This window comes from Asparagus officinalis, chromosome 1 (assembly GCF_001876935.1).
Source record: "Asparagus officinalis chromosome 1, Aspof.V1, whole genome shotgun sequence".
In the NCBI taxonomy this organism is placed as follows: Eukaryota; Viridiplantae; Streptophyta; class Magnoliopsida; order Asparagales; family Asparagaceae; genus Asparagus; species Asparagus officinalis.
Genome location: NC_033794.1, coordinates 93,833,871 through 93,843,901, shown reverse-complemented (window position 1 = coordinate 93,843,901; position 10,031 = coordinate 93,833,871). Strand labels below are relative to the sequence as shown.

Here is a 10,031-nt window from a genome sequence, read left to right as displayed (position 1 = left end):
AGGGCATTCTGTTGATCAGCGCTACTGCAGTCAATACTGCTTGCCCCCACAATGTTTCTGGGACATTCATAGAGATCATCATGCTTCTAGCAACCTCTAAAAGATGTCTGTTCTTCCTTTCCGCTACCCCATTCTGAGCTGGTGTATATGGACAGGTTGTCTGGTGATGTATTCCCTGAGCTGACAAATATTCTTCAAACGCTCTGTTGGTATACTCTGTCCCATTATCCGACCTCAATACATTCACCACTGCTCCGTATTGAGTCTGAACATTCCTATGAAAGTTTTGGAAGCACCCAAACACTTCACTCTTATTCTTCATCAGGTATAACCAAGTAACACGAGAGAAACAATCAATAAATGTAACAAAATACTTGTATCCATTCATAGAACATGTAGAACAAGGCCCCCAAACATCTGAATGTACCAAGTCAAATGCATGAGAACTTCTATGACCAGAACTAACATAAGAGCTTCTAGTAAGCTTTCCAAACTCACATGCATCACACACAAGTTTCTGTTTATTTGCTTTCTCAAATAAAGAAGGATACAATCTACCTAAAACACTAAAGGGTGAGTGTCCCAAACGCTGATGATGAAGCATTAACTCACTCTCAGTACTCATTTTAGATCCTACTCCTGCTTCCTCTATGACTGACACCAATGCTGAATCCAGCCCTTCACGATCCAGATACCACAGTCCACTACGCCATGTGCCAGTACCAAGTCTCCGCCCTGCCCCCTTCTCCTGGAAAATCACCTTGGGAGTATCAAAAAAAACAATGCATTTTAGTTGGAGGATGATAGAACAAATGGATAAAAGATTGACTGGAAAGGAAGGAGCATGCAAAACATTGGACAAAGTTACAGAACCAGTACAATCGACTGTACCCTTACCAACCACCGGCTGAAATGTACCATCAGCTGTTTGAATACTATCAGGCGATGCTAAGTGAGTATATGATGAGAACTCACTAGCATTACCTGTCACATGTCGAGACGCACCGGAGTCGACTATTTATTCTGATGATCTGTCGGGAGACATAGAAGCAAGAGCATGTATGTCATCAGTACCTTTGGTCGGATGAGCATGGATAGCAGTGTTGCCTCTAGCGAAGAACGAAGTGGATGCCTCCTCAGTCCCACTCCTCAAGTCTCCATCCCCTGCTACTTGCTGCTTCCTCCTGAGTATCGCCAGGAGAGCACGATCCTCCTCAGTAAAGACCACCTCAGCTTCTTCTTCCTCTGCTAACATCAGATTCGCCCGGTTCCCTGCTCCTCTTCTACCTCATCGACCCCCACGGTCACGACCACGACCTCCGAACTGTCCACGTCCACCCGAATCTCCTTCCTTGGATGGTTTGGTGCAAGCGTGCCTTAGATGACCCACCGCACCACAGTTGTAGCACTGTCTAGTCTCTCCCCTAGATCCAGTGTTGCTAGAGGCTGCCAGTGCTGACTTCACCACAGGAAGTCCACCTGTCCCCGCCTGCAGCCTAATACGAGTCTCCTCCTGGATCATAGCAGAGACAGTCTCCTCAAGCGTGGGAATCTTCGGATGAGCGAGCAGCAATGCAATTCGCTGAACGAACTCTGATGTCAATCCCTTGAGAAATACCATAGTCCTCTCCTATAGGAAGGCCTCCCGCTCTTTACATCCCGGGTCCTTACAGCTCGCCCGAGGTGAGAAGTGATCATAATCTAGCCACAGACGCTCCAGCTCGGTGGCATACTCCTGTACAGTCCGCTCTCCCTGGACTGTGGCGTCGATTTCTCCCTTAATCTGGAACACCCGCAGGTTATTCCCTACTCCATCATAGGTCCTCCTCAACTTCTCCCAGACGTCCTTCACCTTCTCAATGCCATCCACCGTGGCGGCGATCGTCGGGACCAACGAGTTGAGAAGCCAGATGTACACCAACATATGAGTGGACTTCCACTCATCTCTTCCCTCTGAGTCCTCCTCCGGCTCTGTCACCTCTCCTGTCAGATAACCCTCCAGATTCCTCCCTGCAAGGGTATATCTCACCCGTCGTGACCAGCTCAGGTACGTACTAGGTCCATCCAGCTTCAGATCGATGGTCGGAAGCTCCAACTTCTTCGATGGTTTTGTCGCGCTCTCACCAGCCGACAACTTCATTAGCTTCATCAAAGTTGACACCTCCGCAGGGTTCAACTTCTTGATGATCTCCTCCATCGAACAGGCTTCAGACCCAACACCTGGTCACCTACTCTTCCGACCCTTGTTGTGTGCAGTGAAAATTTCGGCAGCACCTCTGCTACACAACAAGAGTAGGATCGCAAACAAATTCTCGTTTCACAGAGGAAACAAGAACCAAAAACAGTTATATATCTCATCGATGTGAGATATATACTCTTCCTGTCATCAGTTTGAGGACTGAATCGAGGGAACCCATGCCAAACTCTAGGTCTGACGTATTATGAAGTTTCTTGGGCTTATATAGGCCCCTACAAAACACAACTTACAAATAAGTCCTTATATATTACTAATATGTCAACAGTTATCATGTTTAATATTCTTTGGACCCTCCTTGCGGAAGTTCCTAGCTCCTCCACAGCTTTCAATTCTGTTTTGTGACTCAAAGTTTAGTCTGGACTCTTTAATTCCCTCAGGTGGATAAATTCTAAAGGTTTGGATTAATTTGAGAAAGAGTATATACGGAGAAATCCAATAGATGACCTTCTGTAGAAGGAAGTAGAAGACTGACAAGTATTTTTCTTTCACTTTTAATTTTAATGCAAATAGTACACAAATTCATTACGAAAAACAAAAATCAATGCAAGACCCAAAATGTCCATACAACAAAATACTAAATCAATATTAATAACTTAGATATCAATGTAATCGTCAATCTTGGAATTAATACAGAAACACATAAATTTCTCCTAGATCTCTATATGATTTTTTATCCCTCCGTGCACAGTTTTGGCTCACACCTGCTTCTGTACAAGTTTAAAGTTAATGCGAACAGCACACAAATTCAGTACAATTAAAAATCAAAGTAAGAACTTAAAATATATGTGCAACATAATATTAAGTAAACATAAATAATACAGAAATTAGTAATCATCAATCTTTTTTGGAATTGATACAGAAACAAATATCAATTTCTCCTAGCTCTCTGTATGAACTTTTCGTATTCCCACCACATCTGGAGCTTGGAGTCAAACCAGCAAATCTATAAACAACATCATTACAGGAGTTCCTAACTTTTAACTGTAGGAAACCAGCAGGCATCAGTTACAAATACACTGATACATTTCTAAACTTTAGAATAGCCAGCAAAAACGGAGGAAACATAAGGTTGATATTTTGTTAATTTTTTGTTGTTTTATGTATTGTCTATGCAAAATATGGCAGTTTTGTTTTCTAACATGCCTTATCTGAGTAATAATCTGTTGTCTACGCAATTGGGAGAACACCCTTCAAATAGACTTTCCGATAATGAACACCTTTCATGCATTCATCATGTATTCGGTTAATCAAGCAGCATTCTTCTATGGAGGATGCCAACTTTTCATTTGAATGATACAAGCTTATTATGATCACCCCGAGGTGTCATTATTTACTTCGAAAATAGCAGGTGCTAATTTAACCCATATAGGATGAGTAAGATACACATATACAATACCACAGTAACAATATAAGAGAACGTGAGTACCTTATGGTTCATCTAGACAGTTGATGTAAGACCTCAATGGTGAAAAATCTCGAACAGTCTTCAATTTCTAGAGAAGAAACCTCAATCCTTCCTTAGTTCCTTACCGAAATCCGTACTCAGTTGTCTCACTCCTAAGAACCATTGAATTGAATTTTAGGTGTATATTATAACCAAATTCTACCTTGAATTGTTAAGGTATAAATACATAGCCCCAGTCTTAACCTTCAAGAGATATGAACTTAACCTTCACCTTGCATCATGAGAAGAAAAATCTGATCAAAACTGGCCGTTCTGCGAAAACGAGCAAGCCTTCTTCTGGGCTCAATCCATCATGCATCTTGTGCAAGATTCCTCTCAATTTTACGCCTGAATTTCACCTTATTTTCCTGGAGTTCAAAAACCCATGTTTCCAGTAGTAATTGATGTTGGCTACTATAAGCTGAGAAGAAAACCACAGTACTTTCCATTAATACTTATCCCATTATGACTTAAATATGATTATTAATCTAGTGGAATTTCGCTTTCCATTTTCTATATTTTCTTGTAGATGTGAGGTGCTTATGTGGGTACAGGATGTTTTATCAGATATTACAGTTGCCACCTTTGCAGCGCAGGGGACTTACAGCCATATTATTATTACATATATATTCTGGTAATATTATATAATAATATTGTTGCATATAAATGTCAATATATAACTATTTGCAAGATAAATCATCTAATAGATGATTTAGGTATAGACAGAAACGAAAGAATGAAATTCATGTATGATAGGTTCTAAAGTATGCAAGAGGATATTATTCATCAGTTAATAATTAAATAAACGGAAGTTTAATGGTCATGGGGTGCTAGGAAGCTGCCAAGTGGCAATCATGGTTATTGTGTTAGTATATAGTAAGTCTACATATTTTCTACTTTACTTGGCACATTAATGACTTCACTTGGCACATTAATAAGATGTTGAAAAATCATGTCTTAGTGCTATTCTAACTCTCAACTAAAAAAGAAAGAAAAAAGAAAAACGCAATTAACTCAAATTTAACTGAAACTGAAACAGGATGATAAGAGAACAAAAGACTTTTCTACATTAGCACTATGTACAAGGTAACAAATACAAACATGATACGTAATGTTACGTGAGAGTGAGTCGTGTCTCCCTTCCTCTAGTTAGTCTTCATTCTTACTATTCTTCCTCTTCCTCTTCATCATCAAATTCTTCCTCTGATTCTTCATCCTCTACTTCTTCCTCCTCCCCCTCATCATCAATAATAAAGCCTCCAAGAGTCTCATCTTCTTCGTCCTCTTCTTCAATTTCATCTTTATGAATCTTGGCATCTTTTTTCGAAACATCATTTCGTGGCCTCTTGGGGTCCTTCGATCTAGTGGAGTACTTAGGGCGCTTAGCACTGCCTCTTTTCGCCACTACTACGTTTTCTTCCTCACTTTCTCCAGCCCACTCCTGATCATCATCATCATTGGAACCCCCTTTCTTCGTTCTTACTCTACTCTTCTTTGCTTTGGAACTGGTTGCTTCATCAATGGTTTCATCATCATCATTGTCATTGTTTGGCTCATCGAGAAACCAATTCCAGTTCTTGACAGCAAGAATCCTTTTCTTAGGATACTGATCAAACTCATGACCTTTCACTAAGAATCCGAACTCTGCAAAGCACAGAAATCCAATCACCGAATTAGTTAAAAGGATAAAGGGATTGTTTCTCCTTAGAATAGCACATACTACACACAAAAAAAGCTTAAAGAACATTAAAGATTCAGAAAAGAATCAAGCAGAAATAACGCATCTCTCATGGTTACATGCAACGTTCAGAATGTCCGAAAATGAGAGAAAGTATTCGACTTTTCTCATTCAAGAAACACTTCTACAAGCATTAAAATTCAGAAAACCATAGACTTTCAACACAAAAATTTGGTAACATCAAACTGTAAAATTATGCTCTTAACTCTCATCACAACCTAGAAAGTTTTGGTATCGTAGAATGAAGCTTAAAATGTGAGAGGTTCTCACCACTCAGTTGGGCTTCGCTTGTGACATGGTTGAACTTGCAAAAGATGGAATCAAGGGAGAAGAAAATTTGGAACCGCAGTGATTTTTGGGGTTTTCATTTCTCACTTTTCATCTGAGATTGTGACTTGCTTGAACTTGCAAAATACGGAATAGAAGAAGAAAGAAAAGAGTTGGGAACCTTAATGAATTTTGGGATTACATTCTCACTTTTCATCTGAGCTCGAGAACAAGCACAACAGACTAATTAAGGACATTTCATTTGGTTATGACGCATCCATGGTGGGCCCCATGATGGTTAAAGCTAACTGTCTACGTGTAAAATCCATTGACCCACGAGTGTTGTTTTAGAGAACTCACTAGCAAAAACAGAATTTACAAAATGAAAACGTACCAAGCTCAAAACTGCATATCAGCTGACTGCAAGTCTGCAACTCAACTGCTGTGAAAGTTCTCACCCAGTGTTTTCAATGCGCGAGGCGCAATGCGGGGCGCAAAGTCAGTTTACGCGTACATGCGCAAGGCGCAATGTGATGCGCGCGCCCGAGCGAAGCGAGGCGCACTCCTGACCATAAATTTTTTGAGATATACAAGATGCATGAAAATAATAAATATTTGTGAAATTTCTATTGCATGACACTAACAAGAATCTCACCGAAGGAGAATACAAATTAATCACAATAATTTATACCTCATCTTATCATGTTTTCAGGTTATAATGCAGAACCGGTTAGTGGCTAAAGGTTCAAAATGCAGCTTTGGGCAGTCTCAAATAACTATCTTGGTCACATTGTCTCAACCAATTGGGTAGTTGTTTCGTCCAAAGAAATTGAAGCTAATAAATGGTCTATCCTACCACTTTGTTTAAAAGCTTTGACATTATTTTTGGGATTGACAGGGCACTACAGAAAGTTCATCAAAGGCTTTGATTCTATTTAATCATGTTGACTAATTCACTTCAGGAAGGTTTTGCTTGGTCTGACAAAGCTAAAATGCCTTTCAAACTCTTAAAGGAACTCTTACTAATCCACCTGTATTGGCCATGCTAGACTGCAGTCAAGAGTTAATTATTAAATTTAATGCCTTTGCTATAAGAATTGGTGTTCTGTTGATTCAGAATCAGCGGCCAACCATATTCTGAAGTATGCATTGAAACGGTGGAACTTGAACCTATCAACTCATGAAAAAAAGTTAATGGTCATCATTCGTGTCCACCAGAAAGTGACATCAGTTTCTCATCAGCAGAGATTGTCATCTGAACTGATCAGCATACCCTCAAGCACTTGTTAGATCAGATAATGCATACTGGAGTATAAAGCAAATGGTTAGCCAAACTTCATTGTTTTATTAATAGGGTTAAATACAAGCCTGTAAAGTTGAATAAGGTGGATCATGGACTGTCAAGAAGAAATGAAAAATCAAAAGAGAAGAAGGATGGTCAGTTGGATTGTTGGTCATATCATACTTGTGCAGTGACCAGATATCTGACATTAAGAAATTAGTGGAGACCAATCCTTATTATCATGATATAGAAATATCATGAAATAGAAATATCATTATAATAGAGGTGGTCAGTGCAATAAGGATTTCGGATTATATTACTTCAAAGAATACTAATCAGCCTTGCAACACTTGAAGAGGCTATGGTATGAGCATCATGACTACCTGTCATAGTAAGTGATAGGGATCCCATTTTTACCGGCAAGTTTTGGTAGGAGATGTTTAGTTTGAAGATAGTCAATTGAAACTCACTATTGCCAATCACCCACAAATAGATGGACAGACCAAGATTGCTTATAACAGTTTTGAGGGTTATTTGAGAAGCTTTTTTGTTGCGATAAACCCAGGAAACGAGTGAAGTGGTTAAGCTTAGCTGAGTTCTGATTCAATACCTTTGACAGTATCGACAAACATGACCCCCCTGAGTTTCCGTAAGATACACCTACTTTCCTCACTTAGGTACCAAGCCTGTACAAGCTGTAAATGAAGCTCTATTTTCTACAGAAGTTATCTTAAAATTCTTCCGAAATAATATTGGGAAGTAATCAAGAAATGCCCTGCATTTAACCTTGAGGGAAGGTCCCGAGGCAAGATATGTCTCAGTAGTCTGGATATATGAAAAGGTTTGGACTCAACAGTGATGACTGCAGCATTTACAAAGTTTGAAATAATGGTTTGTTATGGAAGTGGCTGCTATTCGTGTGCTCAGTGGGTGTTCTCTTTCGGTGAGTTAGAACTTTCATAGTGGTTGAATTGCATTCAGTTGGTACTGCAGTTTTGAGCTTGGCAGGGTTTATTTGTAAACTTTATCCTGCCAGGGGCTCACTGTACTAATGAGGTTCACATTTGGACAGTTGGTTATAACATAAGCAGTGCCCACGACTGACACACTATAACCAACTAAAATGTCTAGAGTCTATTTTCAAGCTCAGCTACAAAGTGAAAAATAAGTCAAAAAATTCACAAATATTCCAAAAAGATTTTCTTTCTTCTGGATTTCCACTGTTTGCAGGTTCAAGGACACTTGCCATGGTGAGAGGTAATCAAAAGAACAATGGAGAGGTGAGACACCTCAAAATGACATCTGAAAAATACATTTTCAAATCCCACCTGACATTTAGGGTGAATATAAAAGAAGCACCTTTTCGTCCAAGTTTCGGTCCGTAGAATCTAATGCTCAACTCTCATCACAACTTTGGAGTTTGCCAAAACGAACCATAAAACACACATGCAAACAAAAATAAGAGCTTATTACCTTTAACAGGATCAATCCCGGATACATCCACATACCCAATCTCCTCATCATCTCCTCCATCAACAACCACCGCCTTCATTTTCTCCTCCTTATCTCTTCTCCTCTCGCAAGTCCTCTTCTCCCTTCGCTCCACAGCATCCAAAACCCTCCTCTTCTCTTCATCCTCCTCCTCCTCATTCTCCCTTTCCCTTCTCTTCAAAACCCAAAAGCATGGCTTTTTCAGCGACAGAGAAACCCTATCCCCAATTCTAAGCTCACCCTTCTCCGAATTCTTGTAAACTCTTCGCTCTCCATCGATTCCTTCACAAATACATATCGGATTCTTGCCCATAACCTCGAATCCGACCCGTTGTTCGTCGATTGGGCGGAGGGAGAGGTGGCGGCGTGAGATGGTTTGGTCGGTGGCCGAGGAGCCAAACCCTAACCCTAATTCCCTTCCGATTAGGGTTTTGGAGTTGGATTCTATTGGGATTTTGTCTCCGGCTTCGGATTCGAGATCCATATATTTATTAATTGAGGGGGAAATTGGAGGTTTTTTTGAGAGAGTAATGGAATAGTTGTTAGGGTTTTGAAAATAGAGAGGGAACGAGAGAGATGTGAGCATTTAAATACCAAGGAAAGGTACTCAAGTTGACTCCATCATCGGCGGATGACTAGAAATGGGCCGTAATAAACTAGCAGTCCTGCAATTGTTTTTGTGTACACGTTTTATGGGCTCTTTGTAGCAACGGCCTAAGCAAAATTAATTAACCTGTGAAGCTCTTTTAAATAATTCACACTGTTTTCATATTATGCCACTATTTCTGTTGTCACTCCTTTTTCCCCCTCCTCCTTTTCTTTTCTTTTCTTTTCTTTTGAGAAAAGGCCTCGCGAGACTATCATGAAGGTACAAAAAAGTTTTTGAGATTGGGGTCCCATATCTTGCATCTATAGTATTTTTGCCCTGATCGGTCTCTCTCTCCTTTCAAAAAGTCTGGAACCTTGGGTTATTAATTGGTGGAATACTAGACAATCCGAAAACCCATGTTGAAACTGAGATACTGATGCAAGTTCTTCACTTCATAAAGGAAGCAAGTAGATTAATTTAGAGAGAAGAACTCTTGTCGCCTACATAGACAGCAACAAGGGTTGATTTTGCAAAAGCTCCTCAAAACTAAGTGCGGATTGATATCCTAGCATAGTTTTCAGACAAACTAACCGGTGGGATTTGAACATGGGTTGCTCTAATACCATCTTAAATTAAGTCTTTCTATAACCATTATATTAAAACTCCGAAGTTATAGCTGGTGAAGGTTGAAGAATGCGCGTAGTTTTATATTAATTCCAACATCTTTGACCCTGAGGGGAAAGAAAAGACCAATACTGGTCGGGCTTTACAAAACAATGTTCTTTTCATAAAATAGAACCAGGATCAAGTCCTAGATTAGGAAGGCAAAAAGACCTCTTAAGTCTCCTCGTTCAATTTGCCTTGGCGCATCGCACATTAAAATCATATTGAAAATAAGCTTGAGTATGTTCTTGCATATCATTTTGGAATCTCCTCGACAACAACACGTGGAGAGTCTCTACA

The 10,031-nt window shown here is 39.9% G+C and overlaps 1 protein-coding gene across 1 annotated transcript; it reads right to left on the bottom strand.

The window, feature by feature from the left end:
• LOC109828296 (glutamic acid-rich protein) lies at positions 4,690 to 9,086 on the bottom strand. Its single transcript, XM_020395325.1, has 2 exons — positions 8,462 to 9,086; positions 4,690 to 5,345 (listed from the first exon to the last, which is right to left on the bottom strand). Exons 1-2 carry the CDS (start codon positions 9,063 to 9,065, stop codon positions 4,867 to 4,869), a joined length of 1,083 nt encoding a protein of 360 aa, XP_020250914.1. The 5' UTR covers positions 9,066 to 9,086; the 3' UTR covers positions 4,690 to 4,866.